Source organism: Gorilla gorilla, chromosome 6 (genome assembly GCF_029281585.2).
Source record: "Gorilla gorilla gorilla isolate KB3781 chromosome 6, NHGRI_mGorGor1-v2.1_pri, whole genome shotgun sequence".
Lineage (NCBI taxonomy): Eukaryota > Metazoa > Chordata > Mammalia > Primates > Hominidae > Gorilla > Gorilla gorilla.
Genome location: NC_073230.2, coordinates 131362162 through 131383773, shown reverse-complemented (window position 1 = coordinate 131383773; position 21612 = coordinate 131362162). Strand labels below are relative to the sequence as shown.

At 36.1% G+C, this 21612-nt stretch overlaps 1 protein-coding gene across 9 annotated transcripts in view; it reads left to right on the top strand.

Annotated features, from left to right (window-relative positions):
• Positions 1-21612, top strand: part of CADPS2 (calcium dependent secretion activator 2) — a 568074-nt gene that overhangs the window by 532351 nt on the left and 14111 nt on the right. For all 9 annotated transcript variants that reach the window (XM_019031559.4, XM_019031557.4, XM_055347443.2 and 6 more), the window contains one exon: positions 8432-8539. In XM_019031559.4, coding sequence (XP_018887104.3) covers positions 8432-8539 — 108 coding nt within the window. The remainder of the gene's footprint in view (positions 1-8431; positions 8540-21612) is intronic.

The window sequence follows — 21612 nt, the reverse complement described above, 5'->3', positions numbered from 1 at the left end:
TTCTTTTTACTTTACTTCCTCCTATAGAAAGCAGCCAGGCTAGTTAATGGGATCTGGAAATAGTGGCTTATGAAGGAAAAAAAAAAGAAATCTGACTGTTCCTAGAAAGAGGGAAAAAAAATCTAAGAGATAAGGTAGCCCTGATCAATATGTAAAGGGCTCCTGTTTGGAAAAAGGAACAGCCTGAGCCTCTATCAGTCAAGAAGATAGGACTAGGAACAATGACTAAAAACAAGTGGGAGCAGAACTGAAATCAGTGTAAGACAAAACTTTAAAAAAAAGTTATTTACAAAGGTGACATAGTAAAAGCTGCACCACTGTTTGCCAGGTGTGGTACTGAAGATTTCTGCATTGTGTGGGAAATAGGACAAGATGACATTAAAGGTTCTTTCCAACTCTGATTCTGGAATTTTATTCTATTGTCATTCTAGTTAAACAGGATATTTTGGGGTTTAAGGATGTATGTTGATTTTTAAAATCCCTATTTAAAATGGTCTTATTAACATCACACACGCTGCATACCAACTCTATGCTAGACGCTAAGGTGAAACAGCTGAAGAGACTTGGAGGCTACGATAAAGATTACTGTGGCCAAGAAAAGACCAAAACAATGAGGAAGGAAGAAGAAACTGTCTCTCTTCATTGGCTTAATCGTACTGATGCCTGATCTTGGTGGTCTGTCCTAAGATAAAGGAGATGGCTAATCTTTCTCTTATCTTCATTAGGAATTCTCTCAAATATTCTCTCATCTTTATGATACTTGCTAAAGATTTCTCATTTCAAAATCCCCAAAAGGTGGTTCTTACCCACCTCTGTACTGCACAGACTTGATATGGGGTCGAGGATCTCAGTTCATTTTCCACCTTGCTCCTATCTAGCTGTTTGATCTGTGGGCTTCCATTTTCCCACCCATGCAGTGAGGATAATAGTATTTAAAAGTATTACCATTACTTTTAATGGCAAAAAACACAATCACTTCTGCACCAACCTATAATCCCTGTGCTGCCTCCCTCATTATGAGAATTCAGAATTCGATGAGCACATTAACGTGAATGTGCTTTGAAATGTAAAGCACTGTTGCAATAAATTGTTATTGTTTCTACCTGGAATGATGCTTCCGGCTCCCATGCATTACTCCCTAGTTCCCGCTCGCTACTTAAGAACGTGACCAGTTACCGAAAGAAAAACCAGTTGCCTTCCACAGAGTGAACAATATTAGATTTTTATTTTTTCATTTATGTTCCCTTTTAGAATAGTACACACTGGTGGCTTTTAGGGTATAATCAGTCAGTTCAGTGACATTAGTGTTTTCCCTCTTCCTTCTTTTGCTTCCTTGCTTCTCATGTTGTTTACTACTTAGATAATGACACCTGAATACTCGGAGCTTTACATCAGCATGAGAGCCAGACAGAACTCGGGGAATGGAGCTCTTGCCCACTGGGACATGTTCACCTAGAGAGAGGGATGCACACCAGGACCAGATTAAGAGCCTCACTCGTCTAGGAGTGGAGGAGGTTGTGTGTTGTGCTTTCCAGATGAATGTTTTGCTTCTTTATTCCTTTGTGTTTTGTCTGTCTGGCTTTTCTCTCTTATGTAAGATAAATCCATGAGCTGCCTCCAGACACTGGCATTCTAGCACCCTGAGTCATCACTTAAGCCACAATCTGAATCGTTCCAAATTGAGCTGAGTAAACCCATCCCAGTCCATCTAAACTTTAAAAGCTAAAAATGAAATAATGCAGCATTTTAATTTTACTTCTTCAAGTCCTCATGTAGTATTTTCTAATTGACACAACTGTAGATGAGGGAAAGGCTAGTGAACTGAGAGATTTAAAACCATCATCATTATGATTGCTACTTATGAATATAATAGTATAAAGCTCATAGGTAGTGTACACATTAGCACATTTTGTGTTTGGTGCTACTGTATTAGCAGCTATTCCTCTAAACTCTGGGATGTTAGTGATCTAACCGTAGATCAGAAGTAGCAAGATACTTGATCCTCATAGTCCCAAATGGGGAAGGCATTGTAAACCCATAGATCTCAATTGAAAATTAACTTGCCTCCTTGAGTAGTTCAGGCTAATATCTTAAACTATCATTCAGTATTTATTTTAATATTTAAAAGAAACTTCTCTTTGAAAGGATTTTCACCATTGATACAATAAAATGTAACATACTAATGCTACATAACTGTTTCTAGACCTATAAATGTATAAATTATGTAACTACTTAGAAGAAATAGTGTGAAACATTCATGTGACTGTTAAGAATAAAAGTAATATGACTACCTAAGTTTTAGTAGCATTAATTATAATAGATTCTGATATCAGATACCTTCATAGCATTAAGGTAGGATTCTGCCTTTTACCAACTATACTCAAGTAACAGAGGACCCTGATCCAGGACAAGAACTCTGCAATAATGGAACAGCCCCTTAGAAATGTGGGATTGAATGAAATGTACGTACTTAAAACACATGTTACATGCTCTAAATCTAAAAGCTGTTTTCAAAAGGATGTGGGTGTCATTATTTTTAATTCAGAATTGTCTACTCCCAATTTGGAGTCAAAACTACCTAAACATATAATAACTAATAGAATTTTGAATACTGCTAAATTTAACAACAACAAAAAAAGTTAACTGGCTGCTTCATTCTTGAAATAATAGTTTGGAATTTTTCTTTTTCTTTTTTTTTTTTTTTTTTTTTTTTGAGACAGAGTCTCGCTCTGTCACCCAGGCTGGAGTGCAGTGGCGCAATCTTGGCTCACTGCAAGCTCTGCCTCCCGGGTTCATGCTGTTCTCCTGCCTCAGCCTCCCGAGTAGCTGGGACTACAGGCACCCGCCACCACGCCCAGCTAATTTTTTGTATTTTTAGTAGAGACGATGTTTAGTAACACACCGTGTTAGCCAGGATGGTCTCTATCTCCTGACTTCGTGATCTGCCCACCTCGGCCTCCCAAAGTGCTGGGATTACAGGCATGAATCACCACGCCCGGTCTGGAATAACAATGAGATTTTTTTTCATTCGTGGTTTTTAAAAATCTATTTTTAAAATGCATTTATTTGTGACTTGTTCGTTGTTTAAATTTCTTCCTCTCTGCCCCTTTTTAAATTATTTTTAGAGACAGAGTTTCACTTTGTCACCCAGGCTAGAGGGCAGTAGTGTGATCATAGTTCACCGCAGCCTCCCACCTCAGAATCCCAAGCAGCTGGGACTACAGGGATGCACCACCATGCCTGGCTAATTTTTTACTTTTTTATACAGGCAGGGTCTTGCCATGTTGCCCACGATGGTCTCAAACCCCTGGCCTCAAGCAATCCTCCCACCTCAGCCTCCCAAAGCCCTGGGAATATAGACATAAGTCACTGCATCCAGCCCCCTCTTTATCAACTGTTTCTCTTCCCATCATATTTATTAAATATTTAAGTTGGCATAAATATAATTAGAAGGCTCTGTAATCTCTGTGTATTTCCATCTGGTTTTCTGTGGGAATACAATATAATAGATCTACTTTGTAAAAACTTGGCAAACTGTATTTAGTTTTTTACAACATAATGATCATGAATATGTGAAAAAACCTTTTTTAAGTATGTGAGAACATATAACTTATTTAAACTACTTCAAATGCTTTTGAAAAGTTTCAGGAGATTTTTATTCAAATATAAAAATACAGAAATTGATAAATGCCAGAGCATTAAAGATATATTAAATAGTGAAAGAAAAATATTGTTTTTAACAATACCTGAGATAAATTACATGTTTGTAGAACTATGTTCTATGATCAATTATAAATTTTTACTGAATCATAAATGCCAGAATTGAGATATAAATTGCTCCTACTACAATTTCAAATTTCGAAGACATGTTATTGTCTTATATCTTACATGATCCTTTTTTCTCAAATGGTAGTGAATGGCCAGACACAGGTATTTCATTTACAAAGCATGCAGATAATCATAACGCAGGATATTACACTTCCACTCTTGATTGTTTCTTCAAGGCAAGCTTTTCTAGGTTATGAGAAGTGCACTTTTAAATTAAGTCAATTACACTGTAGCTTCTAGTTAAGCTTTGAGGCTGGAATAGTATATTTAAAAATTTGTCTCCTTGTTAAATAGGCACCATGACAGTGTTTGTGTAGTGTATTGTTAACCTTCAGTGGAAGGTTAAGCAGCTTCTGTGTCTAAATCTGTTGCCGTGAAAAATGACTGCAGTGTTGCACCCATCTACCCATGAATAGGGAAAGCGAAGACTTGCACCTGTGGGATTAGGCGTAGCAGCAGGAAGCAAGAGCGTTTGCAGCATATAATTAACAAGGAATTTTTTTCTCTTCTTTTTAAACAGCGTGTTCATCTTGCTAGGTTAACTAGTGATTAACGCTTGGGGAAAAAGTGCTGGAGTCTGCACCCTTTCTTAAACTCATTCACTCACTGATGTATTTGGTTACTTATACAGTGTCAGAGGAACTCACCTTAAAATACTTCATTTCCTCCCATAGTTCTTGATCCCTTTGTGCTCATGGGGGGATTTTTTAGATTTTTGTGTTGTTTCACTATAACTTTGCTAGACAAATTCTATTATTTTCTGAATGAGATTAAAAGTAATTTAGGAACTACTATTTTCATTTAGAGATTACCATCTTAATAAACAAGATGGAAGAGTTAGTGTGTAGTGAACTAAGGATCCTGGAGGTTTAAATGGGTGTATGAAAAAAATAATTTACTCCGAAATGGCATTTAATACATAGAGTACTTACTATATGGTTTTTGTTATTTTTCTCATATTAAGAAAACTATGATTACCAATTTAGAAGAGATTTCTAAATATAGCTCTCTAGAATACAATATTCTTAATAAAAACTAATCTGAATCCACAGCTGTTGAAGTTTAACAGGCCACTTTTTTGATATAATTGGTAGTCATGCATTTGTATCAGAATGTGTAGTTATAGCTTGTCTTTACAATGCAATCATATGCATTGTTTTCATGTACACACCAAAAAAACCCCACAAAAATGTACTAGCATACTTAGTTATTATTTTCACTAAACTTCGTATTCTTATAACACTTAATAATGATTCAGATTAGATGCAGTGACTTTCAGTGTGTAAATTTTACCACCATAATAAAACAGAGTCTTAGCACATGGGAGCATTGAACCAGCGATAATGTCTTCTATCCAAACACATTTGTACTGTATGTAGAAACTGTTTAAAAGGAAAATTACATCTTTTTCAGCAATTTATCAGAGATAATTACCCTTCATACACCAAATGAAAGATAAAGTGTTTTAAAGAACTACAATTCTAATTGGTAAATGTCACCAGCTGTTGCAGTTACTCTTACTTGTGTATATTCTTTTAATGATTATACACTCATGCCACAAGCTACATGAAAATGTATTCACTAGGTGTGAAATTCCCATATGTCACAATTTCAAGAATAGGTAAACAGCTCAATGATAAAGGAAGAAATAATTCCAGTGAAGAATGTAAGAATTCTGGGTTTGTTTTTTAGGCAAGTGGATCTTAATTTGCCAAAAGGGAAGAAAATGCAATTTTTTTAAAAAAAGGAAACACTTGATTTTTTACAACAAACTTTTAAATGAGCTTTGCCTCATATCCTCAGCCAGAGATTTTTATTTCCTTAGAAAGTTGTGGAACTGTCTCAACTTAGAAATTTCAGTATTATATCCCTTGGATCTGCCAATAGGAAAAGCATTTCGTTTTCTTTCAGGCTTAAACTGTAAAGTGTTAGTTTCAGGTGGTGGAAAATAAACTCTTCCTGGACAGTGTTTCATGATAGTCTAATCTTATAAGTGATCAAGGAAACAGAAAAGAAATTACCGTAGTGTCTATGGTAAATGTTTAAAGTCATTATTCAGTCTTCGTGGCCATAACTTAGTTTCCACTGAGACTGATAGGTCTAGTGACTGAACTGAATGTCTAAGCAGTGGCTTTTAAAAGATGGAAACAAAAATGGGGTTGGGGTGGGGAGAAATAGTAGTAAAGACAAGCCTCCCATTTGTCTGTTCTTCAACTCCCAGTTCAACTGGGCTGTACCCAACTACCTTGGTATTTTGTACATTACAGCATCCTGTTTCTGGATACTTGCCTGAAACTCAGATACTGAGTTAACTTGCTATTGTGTATTGAAAATTGTTCTCATGTCACTTTCGTTCTGCAGCAGCAGGTTTTTTGAATGTTCTCATTGTCAGTGTTTTGACAAAGTTTGAGAGGCACAGAGAGAAATATGTATCTTAGGAGTTAGTTTCCTTCAAGTATTAATAGTAGTAATCTTTGTACAAATTACCCTGCCTCTTCACTGGAAGAGCTAATGTATAATCTTGCTAGCCCCAAAGAAGAAAACAGTCTAGCTTTTTTATTGTTTATCCTTGTAATTGTTTAAACTTTCAAACATTGCTCATGAGAATTATTGAAATAGTGAAGGAATGAATTTGATAAATTGCCTCCATTAGGTTGAAAATAGATAGCCAACATTGTGTATGAATGCTACTGAAGGAGAGACCAGTAAAGACATTTATATAGTTATTTCAAGTTACAGCTAATGTTGTTGTATCAGGGTCATGTTGAAAGGATCCTTGAGTTTATGTGGTATATATTTACCTTTAGGCTAAATATAAGAATGGTAAGAGATTGCAGTAATTCTTACTGCACAGAAATAACTTTGTAACAAAAAATCATATTAATTTTTATAAATGGAATAAGTAAGACATGCTCATTGCCTATACTATATATTGGTTAAGAGATGGTCAATTTTATTATGTTATATAAAATATGCCCCCTCCAAAAAAAATGGCAAGAACTCTCTTTCACTTAGGGAGAAGATGTGACTACTGTCCTAGCATCACTCACATGTTTACCTTGAGTTGTTTTTTCCAGCAATGGTAATAGTTAAATGACCCATATCCTCTTTAACCTAATTTTCTTATAGTATTTACTTTTGCAAATGAGTCTGCTGACAAAGGTTATAAATGCATTCTGTGAATATGAAATGATGCAAGGCTAACTGGCTTATTTGGGCATCAGTTCTACCTATCTATCATTAGGTCGATGGATCTATCTAATCTAATAGATCTACCTATCTAACTGGTAGCAGATCTACCTAATGATAGATAGTTATCATTTTGTTCTTATTAATGTCATACTCTAATCAACAACTCAGTACAGATTAGGAACCAACCCCAGGTGTAGATGACACAAGTAAGTGCTTTCATTATCTAGTCCAGCTATATGAAGTTCAAGAAAGAGCTAAACATAAATCAAGAAGAAAAAAGTCTTTAACAGCCATGCAGACATCTATCCCTTGCTAGTACTGACTTTGCAGCATCTATAGCAAGGAGAAATTGTATTACCTCCTCTACTATTAGAAGACACCAAATGTTAAATAACTTTGGAAAGGTATTTAATCCACATCTTCGGCTGTACATAGGAAACTAGTTCATTGATACTCTTACCACGTTTCTAAAAGAAAATAAATTATTCAGATAATGTTGTTAAATATTGAGTAGAAGCAATGGATAATCCACAAGATATTTTACATTTCATTTTGTAATATAGTAAATATTTTCCCCAATATCTTCTTCAAAATATTTTACTCAGCTTAATAAAAAATTTAGTTTGTATTCCTTGAACGCCCATAGTAGTTGAGGGAGGCACCCTAAGGAAAGCTAACATTTTTTGGTTTGGTTTTATTTTGTTTCATTTGTTTGTTTGAGACAGGGTCTGGCTCTGTTGCCCAGGCTAGAGTACAATGGCATGATGACAGCTCACTGCAACCTCAACCACCCAGGCTCAAGCAATTCTCCTGCCTCACCCTTCTGGCTAGCTGGGGCTACAGGCTCACAACACCATGCCCAGCTATTTTTTTTTTTTTTATTTTTTGTAGAGATGAGGTTTCATCATGTTGACCAGGCTGGTCTTGAACTCCTGGGCCCAAGCGATCCACCTGCTTCAGCCTTTCAAAGTGCTGGGATTGCGGGCATGAGCCATGGCACTCAGCGCATTTTTAAATATTATTGATAAGCCAGCCAGAGATGATGCAAAGTAAATTGTATTTGCAACTGAGAAATTATAATTACACATGGAAAATTTTTGGAAAAATTTATTCATTTATACTGCTTGACATACTGGCCTTTCAAGATAGCCATTTAACAAAAAAAAAAAAAAACGATATCTACAGATCTACAACTCTGTATTTTCAATTTGATCTCAAGTTGTGAACATCAGTAATAAACTTTTATTTGCTTTAATTATGGAATGTATTGAAGATGCTCACTTTTGGTTTAGTTTTAAGCTCATTGTTATGACTGTAATTTTCAAAATTATTTTTCAGGGTATGATTAAATAATAATTTCACAATTGAGACCTGATGTTATTTTGTTCCCCCTGCTTTTCCTTCACAACAGAAACCAGGAATGGATCTGGCAGACACCTATATTATGTTTGTTCGGCAAAACCAAGATATTCTTCGAGAAAAGGTCAATGAGGAAATGTATATAGAAAAGTTATTTGATGTAAGTAGCTTCCCTTGCAAGGTATGCTAACACCATAGATAAACTGCAAAGAGAAAAGTTGAATTTTGATGCTATGTTTGCAAAGCATAGTCTCCTTTTTGTGATCCTGTATCTTCTATACTAAAAAGTTGAAGCTGGCCAGGCATAGTGGCTCATGCCTGTAATCCCAGAACTTTGGGAGGCTGAGACCGGTGGATCAGTTGAGGTCAGGAGTTTGAGACTAGCCTGGCCAACATGGCGAAACCCCGTCTCTACTAAAAATACAAGAAAAAATAAAAGGCATAGCTGAGTGTAGTGGTAGATGCCTGTAATCCCAGCTACTTGAGAGGCTGCAGCACAAGAATCGCTTGAGCTGGGAAGGCAGAGGTTGCAGTGAGCAAAGATTGCTCCACTGCACTCCAGCCTGGGTGAAAGAGTGAGACTTTCTCTCAAAAAAATGACTAAATAAAAAAATAAAAAGTTGAAGCCATTTTAGAAATAGACCATCAAAGGTATATTTGTTGGTGTGTGGGCCGGGGGGGATGGCGGGGTGCCTTCTGAATATCTTCAGTTTTTTGTCTTGGTGACCTATTTACTGAAATCCATTCTTGCCATCAGTTCATTATAAAGGTAGAAGTTTTTTCTCCTTGAAGTTATTCCCCATTTCCAACTCCTGTTCATTTGCAGCTAATATAGTTGATAATTTTTATACTTCTTTTGACTGCTGATGGAGGCCTTAATTAGCTTCCTTTTCTATATAAAAATTGTCACCATTAGAATGAGTCTCAAAAACCTGAGGTTAGTTATAAAAAGCCAGATAATAATAATTTTACCATGGTGTTCAGCATCTTTTCACTTGCCTTTTGCAGCATTCCATAAACAGAATCATGTTCTAATGGATGTGGTCCCTACTATAAGATGTTTTAAGTCAATATGATATTCTACTGTTAAACAAATAAGCTGCAGTAAAGCCAAATATCTGCCATTCTACTGTTGAACATTTTTATCTTGATTTAAAGTACTGATGTGTGCTAAAATATGCAATATTACAGTTTTATCAGCACTAAGGTCTTCATTTAGGCATGACAATGCCTAAAAATGAGGACTGTGGTTTTGTATACTGTGATCGTCATGTTTCATTTATTCAGTATCTGTAAAGGAGACTAACAGAGCAGTCAATTTAAATGACAATATTGTCATTCATTTGTAATTATTTTACAGTCAGTTTAAAGGAAATGATACTTTGCTTGTGACATAACTTTGCATAATTCACCACAATACAGATTCCTAAATGTAATATTTGCTTTGAAGCTTATTTATTTATGTACATCTTCTCTGCGTTTTAGAAATGCTTTTCTGGCAGTTTCACTTAATTATGCAAGTTACTGCAAATGTTTTCGTAACAGCAATTCACGGGCTTCATGGTGACACTTCAGCTGTGGCAGTTGCAGAAGGTCCTGCTACGTCATCCTCTCTGCCATGGTCTCTCGTGTCAGTGTTCACTGTCAGTTTGGGTGGTCAAAATGAATCTTATCTTTCATGCTTTATGTTTCTACCCCTTACTCAGGCTATCTTACAATAAAAAGTATTGCCTGTTTTAATAAGCTAAGTGTTAATATGTGTGAAAAAAATGATTTTCTAAAAGCTTTGATGCCCTGCAGGGTTAGAAAAACTATCATCCATCCAGCTGGCTCTTTTACAAAATACTGAAACCATATTAGCAACTTCTGCTTCCATTTGGTATTGCTCTGAATTTACAAGCATATGTTTCATTTCCAAGTTCCCTTTTACTTTTTCTGCTAATGTGGTGATTTTCAAAAGTGTTGAACAGAAGAGGGAAATTGAGTTGATGTTATTCCCATTATGTTTCTTCTTAGAATAGCTAAAGCACATCTTCTATGTTGAAAAGTTAAAGCCATTCTATAAGTAGACCATCATAGATAGATTTGTCAAGGGGAATGGGTGAACTTTCTGAACATCTTCAGTTTTTTGACTTGGTGACCTATTTACTGCAATCCATTCTTGCCATCAGTTCATTATAAAGGTAGAAGTTTTTTCTCCTTGAAGTTATTCTCTACTTCCCAACTCCTCTTCATTCACTGAAGTTCTTTGGAAGACTTTCTATGTGGCAACAATAACAGACAGAGGGAACTAAAGTGGCTCTAAGGAGGCCAACATTAAAATATAACACTAGTTTAATTGCCCTGGTTATATATACTTTCATTCAATGCCTAAGCATCTGACATGGCTATGGGTCTAAAAGTAACCCTTAATAAGCAACCATTCTGTTTTGGTTGTGAAGGTTTTGTATTTTGAATATCCCCGGTAGAACACTGGACTTGTTATTTGTAAAATAATTGTAATGTCCTTAAACATTCTAATATTTTTAAATTGCACATTTTTATTACTTTATTTAAAAATAAAAATAGACTCTAATTCTATTGATTTGTCATCAGGAATAATATGAGGGGATACTAAAAGCCCCTAATTAGCCAAGACTGAATTTGCCTCAATTACAGTTAGAAAATGAGAGGTTATCAAGTACGTGTTGAAAGGTAAAGTAGAATGTGTATCTTAAGCAACAGATCATTACTGAGAGACGTTATGTAATTATTGGAAATCCACTTGGCTGGAGCCTAAAATAATATTGTTAGGTGTCAAAAAACAGTTGAAAATAATGACCCTATAAATACTGTTAGCAACCTTAGCCTATTACAGATAAAAGATTGAAGAGAACAATTTCATTCAGGCATCATGACGAACTTTTGCTATTCCAATTAGAGTATTTCCTATATAAGTAAGTAAATGGATCTTGTTAACTTCAGATGCAAGTGAAAACACGCTTACACACACATTATAATGAATTAAAACTTAGTGGTTTTAACCAACCCAGATTAGAAAACAAGGGCTACAGTTTCTGGGTCATGCAACATGAGGGCCTAAACTCTTCAAGAAATTCACTTAGTTTTGGAAATGCCACATATAACACTATTTTTATATAAAACAATTAGTCTGCAAAACATATTCACCCTGCCCCCAACATTTTTGGAAAGCATGTATTACTAAATAATCTTTGCAGGTGATGCAGCTATGTTAAAAAGTTTGTGGAACTTTCCCTGAGTGTAGTAACTAACTACTCACAGTATCCCTGACCTCTATAACTTTTTGATCATTTAAACATCTTGATTGTTCCTGATTTTTGTGATGAAATACCCCAGGATTTGGTTTAAATAAGCTGCTGTTGCTTAAGACCAAAAACATGACATTGGCCTAGATTCGTGCCCATTGTTTTATGAATGAGAATGATATCTTCAAGAGTTTTCAGTGTACAACCTACACAGCCATTTACCGTATAAAATCTGCTTCTGGGGTATTCTGCACTGCTGCTATCATTCCCATCTCCAATAATAAGTCATTAATGTCAAAGTATGAGAGAGGAAATGAATAAAATCTGCATTACCTTAAAGGTCATAAATAGGATAATCTTTAATTTTTTACATCAAATATTGAAATATTAAAATTAAAAGTATCCTTTGAGGGTCACAAAAGCTAACATTAGGACAAATTATATTCACTTCATAAGTAGTCACATTTACAAAACACTTTTTGCTTAAAACAGAAATAACTTTTTAAAAGTATGAAAAAGTTATGGCAGGTCCATGATGTTAACAGAGAAAACTAAGTTTGTTTAAGGTACATCCTTCATCTTTTCAACCTATCAAAATAATAGCTGTAGTTTTCACCACTACCATTTCCTGGCTACCTCCTTGTTCCAGGAAATGTGCTAGGTGCTTCACCTATATCATTTCCAAGCTCCTAGGCTAGATCCCTTCAATCCCATTTTATCCCTATTTTTAGGTTAAAACATCTCCCACTCAGAGAAGATAAGTGACTTGTGGATTGTTGAGTCAAACTTTGAAATCGCATTTCTCAAGTTTCAAAGTCTATGCTGTCTCTACCTTACCTCTGACTTAACAAAATTTGAAATGATAAAATAGTGTTATGGGAAGAGCTCTGGTCTGAGAATGCAGAAACTTGAGTTCCAACCACAGTTCTGCCATTAAATATCTGGGTGAGTTTGAAAAAGTTATGCCATCTGTGTAAGACTCAGTTTACTTAGTACATGTAAACTAAAGATGTTGGTCTGGAACTCCAGATGATTTCTGAAACTCTTCCAGATTTTAAACCAATTTTTTTTTTTAGTTTTAATGTTAGCAATGATGACCGAAATTACTGGACTGATTGCATAAAGGGTCTTGTACAGTATAGTAATTTCTAAGTTATTTTGTGATAGCCGTGTGAAAACAAGGTGTCCCACCTAAGAAGCAGTAGCATGTGCAGTAGATTAATAGAAAAGAAAATCTGTGTACAAAAATAGCTATGCCATATGACATTGTGTATATCTATCACTGTGGTTCTGAAACCCAAATTTTTTTACAAAGTTGCAATATGTATATTCTGTATTCAGGCTCAGTGTTTCCAGGTGACCAGGATGTTTTAAACAGAGGATATCTCTGCCTCTCACGTGACCACTGAGGCACATGCTAAGTTTATAATCTAGATATTACATTTACTTTTCCAATTTTAAAAAAGTGACTTATTGGGTAAGAAAAACTGAAAGAAGTTATCCTGTAGTAGGAAAGATCATGAATATACCAAAAGAAAGTTTTTCTGCTTTGAGGCTCTCTCTCTTACACCAATGTCCTTTTTTTTTTTTTTTTAACACATAAGGCATCATTGTGAGCAGTCTTTTTAAAATTTTTATCAAATCAAAACCATCTTCAACCTGATCCCAATATAAAAAGTATGACAAAGATTTTCTACTTCTTCAATTCCATTTTTAATGCCTACTGTGATGTTTCTTCCCAGGCAGAGTGGCTGCTCACTCTCTCAGGTTTCAGAACATGTAGCACAAGCCACAGGTGTCCATGTGTCAGCAGAGATCCTGGTACATTTCTTCAGAGCTTTGGCTCTCTGGGCTGGAAAGGAGTGATGTTTCAGAAGTCAAAACTGACATCTGTAGTAATGACCACAACAGCACTTCTCTTGTCATTTTCTAAGGTCCAAGAATGTTGAAATATGGAGGCAATTGAGAGTTGACTGAAGCACATCTTATTTTTAAAGATAGACACTAAACCTACCTAACTCTCTAAACCATTGTGCATTTATTGGGCACTGCCCACCTTGAATCCCTTGGAAACTCTCATTTTAGCTCTCATGTTGCTGAAGACACATCAGGGTACAATATTTAATTGGTAAATCATGCAGATTAAACATGCTGTTTGTTATAAATTGATTAAATGTTTAATTGTGGAGGAGTTTCATCTCCACAAGATTTTTTTAATGTTATGATGTCTTGTAAAATTTAAAGTAATTCTTTATATGATAGTTAATCAGTTATATTCATCCAAACAGCGTTTTATAAAGGCTTAATTTCCCAGGACTTTCTGTGAAAAGAATGCTTACTTTCCAGTGAAGAAACTCTAAATTAAACATTTTGAGTAAAATTGACCTATACTATATGAATGGATTCAGTAGACTATTAATGTAAGATAAAAAGAAAATAATGAAAATATTATAAGTGAATGTGCTTCTCAAAATGAAACTGATTTTGCACTTACATGCTCTTGTTTGCCTCTGGACTCCCAAATTTTAAGAAAAGGGGAAATGCTCAGAACTTTATTTTTTTTTTTGGATGGAGTTTCACTCTTGTCACCAAGGCTGGAGTGCAATGGTGCAATCTCGGCTCACTGCAACCTCCACTTCCAGATTCAAATGATTCTCTTGCCTCAGCTCCAGAGTAGCTGGGACAACAGGTGTGCAGCACTACACCTGGCTGGTTTTTGTATTTTTAGTAGAAACAGGGTTTCCCCACGTTGGCCAGACGAGTCTGAAACTCCTAACCTCAGAAGATCTGTCTGCCTCCACCTCCCAAAGTGCTGAGATTACAGACATGAGCCACCATGCCCGGCCTGCCTGGAACTTTTGAGCTAGTGTTTCACATCAATGCCCAAACTTTTTGAGGTGAGAATTTACTCATTCTTGGTAAGATTAACACTGCTATTCTTAATGTATTTAAAGACTGTTTATTACAATGTTGATTTCCTAAGAATAGTTGAAATCAACAAAACATGGATAAGAGTGACCATTAAATAGAACTTTCACGATACACAGTTGAAATCAACAAAACATGGATAAGGGTGACCATTAAACAGAACTTTCACAATACACTTGGTTATATAAGAGTGACCATTAAATAGAACTTTCACAATACACAATTGAAATGAACAAAACATGGATAAAAGTGACCATTAAATAGAACTTTCACAATACACTTATTTGTATGTATTTAGAGCTGATAATGTACTTTTTCAGTCATATTATTTGAGCCAGTTTCTTTGTGTATGTAATCAGCCTGTTTACTAGGAATGCAGGCTGGAACCCACTGAGATGGAAGACCATCTTTGCCTTCTTGCATGTCTTATAATTCTACGATATTATAGAAGAATTCTAGCTGGGCAGGATGGCTCATGCCTATAATCCCAACACTTCAAGAGGTCAACGTGAGAATGATCACTTACATCTAGGAGTTCAAGAACAGCCTGGGCAACATTGCAAGACCTTGTCTCTACACAAAAAAAAAAAAAAAAAAAATTAGCCTAGCATGATAGTATGTTCCTGTAGTCCTAGCTACTTTGGAGGCTAAGGCGAGAGGATCATCCAAGTCCAGGAGTTTGAGGCTACAGTGAGCTATGACCACACCACTGTACTACAGCCTAGGTGACAGAGCAAGATCCTGTCTCAAAAAGAAAAATGGGATGCTTTCTTATATGTGAATGTCGGTTTTAAAATAGCAGTTTTCCTCTTTTCAATTATTTTTCACTTTTTAATAACTGTATAGTTATTATATGGTCTTCACAAATTAGTATAGATTCCCATTAGGGTATTTTCACTTTGGTCTTATTTTTATATAAAAGTACTCAAATATAAATAATTAACTGTTGTACCAGTATGTCCAACCATGATTTTCCTATCAACACTCAAATACTAATATTATTCCCATGTCATAGCCATTATTTTCCTTTTCCATCAATAGAAAGGGATGTATGATATGAGTACAGTGATGTACTTGAGGCTGTTTGAGGTTACTTATTTATTTATTTGTTTGTTTGTTTTTTTTTTCTGAGACAGAGTCTCACTCTGTAGCCCAAGCTAGAGTGCAGTGGCGCAATCTCAGCTCACTGTAACCTCTGCCTCCTGGGCTCAAGCAATTCTTCCTCAGCCTCCCAAGTAGCTGGGACTACAGGTGCGTGCCACCATGCCTGGCTAATGTTTTGTACTTTAGTGGAGACAGGGTTTCACCACGTTGCCCAGGGTGGTCTCGAGCTCCTGAGCTCGGGCAATCTGCCCACTTCAGCCTCTCAAAATGCTGGGATTACAGGCATGAGCCACCATACCCAGCTGAGGCAATTTATTTACAAACATTGTTGTGTTGTGTACCTCAGTACCTCATTGTGTACTAAAGGTGGATAAAAAGTTTGACTAATTGGTTATATATATGATAGGAGCAGTGTCTTATTCATCTCACATGTAGCAATCTGTTCCTTAGCTGCTTTTAACACATTGTTTTCCAGCTGTTGTCATTGTTGTGTTTCATTGTATATAATCCTGCTTTGGTTTACTTATGGTATTTGGACTCACACTGAAGTTGTTTGACCTCTTTTAAGATAGTCATAGTCAAGCCTGTTTCTATATTGTCTTCTTTGCCTCAGTAGATGCCATACAGAGCTGCTCCTCAGCTTTTTTTTTTTTTTTCCTTAAAGTTTGTTTCTCTTTAAAACCTCTGCTCTCGAATTACAGCTGTCTGGTTCCTTTGAGTTAATAATCCTCATTGTAATGTTAAGTTATTATTTGTAAGTGTAAGAATTTATAAAAGGATCAACTTTTGATGTATAGTGTATGCCAAAATAGCTTTGGCAAGTCCAGACGTGGTTCAGAGAGGCCAAAGGCCCTCATTTGAATCAGAGCTTTGGTGAATTAAAACCTGAGAAACTTGAGATAAGCATGCCCAATTGCCTAAAAGAAACTCAACCAGAAAGTGTATTAATAGCTTGTTGGTCTTATTTCTTTGATAATTCAAAAGAATGTTCAAGAAATATGTGGGCTTCTTGCTTAGATTCTTGAAATGTGACCGTGGAACACAATTGTCATTTGGCACATTCCCAGAAATACACATCTTTGCATGAGGCACCTGGACATATGTGGCAGGTCTGGTAGAATCAGCTAATTAACAACACAGGCTTAAACAGGCACCTCATCTGGCAGTGCAGTTAGTTGCCTGATGGTGCTCAGCAGGATTTGGTAGTGCTTTTTATTTTTCTATCCTAATGGTCTGCTGCCCACCTAATTTTGCCTTATTGTCAGTCACTACTTACCGCAGCTTGGGGCCCTCCCAGGAGGCTAAATTATTATCAAAGGATTAGGGAGATGTAGCCTTGCAGCTCTGACATTTCTGATTACTTGTCTATGCCAGAACACTAATTAGCTGTGACTAATTAAGAAAAATGTTCCTGCCATAGAAAACCATTTAAAAGAACTGAGAAGTAGAAAAGCAATTCAAAAGCTGAGCAGTGCTCAGATTTGCTGATGCTCTTTAGATTTCCACCAGAGCCTTAACTCACCTTTAATTGTGCTCAGAATTAAAAAAAGAAATTCCACATGCAAACTGACCAGAGGATTTTGCTTGAATAGGAAAAAGAAAAATGTTGATCACCTAAGCTCTCTTAACAATGGTAAAACTGTCTTTGATGAATGGAAGGTGACACAACTTTCATTTTCGTGGAGAAATTTTTCTAAACACCAATTGCATAATGTATATTTGCATTCATCCACCTGAGCCAGTAACAAAGGCTTAAGTCACTCAAGAAATTAGAATATTCTCTCCACCAATTTTATAAGAGACTGTTGAATTGATTATAAGGAACATGTTGAGCATTTGAAAGTTATTTAGCATTGCTTTCATGTATCTTTCATCTTTAAGATGGTCTAGAAATTCTGATCTCTATATGTAGAGCCTGTGACTTTGCATGCTTGCATTTCAACTGGTCTCTAGTGCCTTGTTCATGGAAATGTCCAGGCTTCCCCTGAGACCAGCATTTCTATCAGTTGATCACTGCAATGTTTTCATAGAACAGATAGCTACTACCCTCCATCTCTTCCATCCTAACTTCTTAAACAAATGGTATGGTGGCTTTAAAGCCATTTTCTGTGCTGGCCTTTTGTACTCCCCCTCTGTGAATCACGCCTTCTGCAAGGTCAGACCATTCACAAGTGGGCACAGCAGTGGCAGCCAGGTCACCAGTGTTGGCTAAATCCAAGAAAAAAAAATCTGTGTAAAGAACCAGCAGAACTATCATTACATGTGATTATTGAATGCATTGGCAGGAAACCATATATAAAATAATTTTAAGCTTTCATATAAACACCTAACCTGTAAGAGAGAACCCTGAATTTCTTGATCTTAGCACAGCCCTAGATAACACACCATCTAAATTTTGCTGTCTTAATATGGACAAAATATTTCACTGGAGGGGAAAAAAAAGTTCTCACCCGTACCTCACCTGCATTCTTCATGCTGATTTTTAAACCCATTTCTCTTTTTTCTCTCATTGGAGAACAAAAGGCAGGTAGCCAGCATCCTCTAAGGAATAATCCCTCCTAAATATGAAGACTGTTATTAAGGTACCTGTCATACTTGTCTACTCCAGGGTAAATAATCCCTATTTGTTTAACTGCACTTTGTAGGCCTTTTTTTCTAGCCCTTTAATCATCTTTGTGGCTGTCCTTTGAAACTTCTCAAAGTGTTCTCTGTCATGCTTAGGGTTTAGAGTCAAGGATAGGATGCAGTATTTGAACGTGGCTGAACAAGATTCTTTCAAGCCTTCTATTTATTCATTCTAATATATAACTTTCCTATACTTTTGCTCTACTGACCTCTATAGTTCCATATATTCCCTATATTTGTTTTTGTTGACTTTTTCTCTCACTGGCTACATAACTTAAAGATAGGCAACAATCTGAGGTCAGGAGTTTGAGACCAGCCTGGCCAACATGTGAACTTTCAACACGGTGAAACTCCATCTCTATTAAAAATACAAAAAGTAGCCGGGTGTGGTGGCACATGCCTGTATCCCAGCTACTCGGGAGGCTGAGGCAGGAGAATCACTTGATCCCAGGAGGTGGAGGTTGCAGTGAGCCAAGATTGTATCACTGCACTCCAGCCTGGGTGACAGAGCGAGACTCCATCTCAAAAAAAGATAGGCAATAAATGTATAAGTTTAATGATGTAGAATATTTATTTTTGAGGCAGTAAAAGTACATGTTTATTCATGTAGAATATCCATTTCAATGGTATTTTACATTAGAAGATCTAGAAAACAAACTCATTCAATTACTATGTGTAAAAAATGGTGGGAAATGTTGAGATTAAAACTTCAGGCCTTGGCTTTGCGCGTAGAGATGGCTATCTATGTCACGATTACTCAATAGGAATCTAGTGAGAATAGAAAGTTGAAACCCCTCTTATTAATTATTTATTAATTGAACCTATATTTATCAAACACTTTTTAGACCACACACTTTGCTAGAGGCTGGGAATACAGTATTAAACAAGATAGACCAAGTCCTTGCCCCAAGGGAGCTTACCAAATGGGTATTTTTGAAAAATTTTTATTTCCACATAAAATGTTTTACTTTTTTATCTGCAGAATAGCTATCCACAGATTTTTTTTTTTAAATGGAAGTACTCTGGTGAACTGAAAGTCAATACTGTTTCAAAATAGATACTGATAATTAATCTATTAAATTGTTTATTTATTTCTCCCTCTGCTTCAAGTGGATGACTGTAAACTTGCTAAAGGTTTAGAGCCAACACAAAGTTTGTATCCAGTTCTAGCACCTGCATCAAATGACGTGACTGTGAAATAAGAGCACACTCTTGCTCTCTATTCTTCCTGGGTTCTTAGCTCAAAAGCCAGGCTTATATCAGCTCCCAAACAAGCTCTTATATCCCTACAGACAGAAGTCACTATTTCCACAGCAACAATATTTTTCTGCCTTTCTTTAAAAACAGCTCACGAAGCCAACAAGTGTAGAACGCACCCAGGACATGTCGCTTAGTGGTGAAAATGCACAGGCAGCACATCCAGCCATGTCTCCTAATACAACCCATGGCCTCAGAATGGGTACCAATAGACCTGAGCATATGCTAGAGAGGCAGCTCCCTGCTTGGGGGACAGCCTCTGGAGGGCTGAGTACATCAACATCTGAACTCATAGTGTTAGCATAGCTTTGTGAGTAAGTGTGTGTGTGTGTGTATTCTCATATATGTACATAGATATGAAAGTTTATCAATTTATAGTACTTTCTCTTTTATTTCATTCATCACCTAGAATAAAATTAGACTGTCACATTTTAAGCCCCATTTGAGTCCTGTCTTAAATTTTTTTTGGCCAAATGCAACTGTTTACTTTTCAATGATTTCTACAGCTTTAACATGTATTTAATTATTTTTCTATTAAGGAAATATGTGATTCAAGTCAACAGTGAATCTGGCTCTGGTATTCATCTGTCCTTTGTCTATTGAAAAGCTGCCTGTCTACTATTATAGATATTTTATATATATATATATAAATTTATATTTATAAATATTTAAATGCATGCAGTCTTTTCATGAAAATTGAATGCATGCTCTGTGCCAGACATTCTGCTAAGGGCTGGAGATAGCAATACAAGTAAGATTCAGTTAAAGCCTTGTGTATACTCACAGCTGATTGAGGGAGACATGAACTACATTGTGCAATATTTTTATAGACACCTGTATAGAGTTCTAGGAGGAGAAAATAGGTGAGCCCCTAATTGTACCTAGTAAGAGATAGTATTGGCTAAGAAGCAGAGATAATGAATGATTGAGCTGAGTCTTAAAAGCTGACATGAATCTGGACAGGGAGATGTAGTTGGGAATAAAGTCCAGACAGAGGAATGGGCATGCCCAGAGACCGAAGGTATAGGGAAGCCTAGCATGTGGCAGAGCTGCAGGTGGGTCAGTTTGCTGAAAAAGGTTCCTGGGGGACTGCACCGTGACTCAGAGACAGAAAGGTAGCTGTCTACTCCCTTCCTTAGGACACTCTTAAAAGAAGATTTTGGAATGTGTCCCATTTTGATAAGGAAACTGAAGCAGAAAGACATGCTAACAGCTCATTCTCAGGCATGAGTTTTATCTCAAGACTAAGTTGTACCATTTAATAGCAGTTCCAAGAGTCCAATATACTTTTATATAAATCCTACATTATGGATTTAAAAAGCAATATTTACCGAAATTTTATATACTATGTTCAAAATAAGTCAACCAGATGAAAATTTCATATTGCCTAAACGAATCATTCATAAAGGTGATGTTTGCACCCCAAACTAGTACATACACCATTATAACTGGATTTATCAATGAGCCAAACCATTAACTGGTGACTTCACTCAAAAGATTAGGCAAACCAGTATGCATCCCATCAAGGACACTAAGAAAGGGAGGGCAGAACAACTGATTGTCTGAAATTTTCACTTTCCAATTACTAGTCTTTTTAGTACTGGGAAAGGAGCCACAGAATAAACTTGCAGAGGCACTTGCTTATTTGATAATAAAGAACATTATTTTTTAAATATTTTTCATGTAGTTTGAAGAAAGAGGTAGTTTATCTCTTTCAGGACATTTTGGAATGAAGGGTATTTTGAAAGTAGTAGTGAACTGGAAAGAGCTTGTGCAGCTCCCAATTTATGGAACTTGTCCTGTTTTCGAACTTATTGTGTTATGTAACTGAAGAGGATCTAATTCATCTGGAAATATCTCTGTTATTATATTCATGTATTTTTTAAAAGATGAAGTATGGAATGCCAAAGATAGGAAAGTTTTTCAGCATTCAACAAGCATTTATTAGGTGCCTATTTTATACCAACCTTCCCAATGTTAGCACTTTTTACACTTTTCATTCCTTAATAGACATGATACTCTTAATTTGCAAACTTCCTGATGGAGTTAAAAA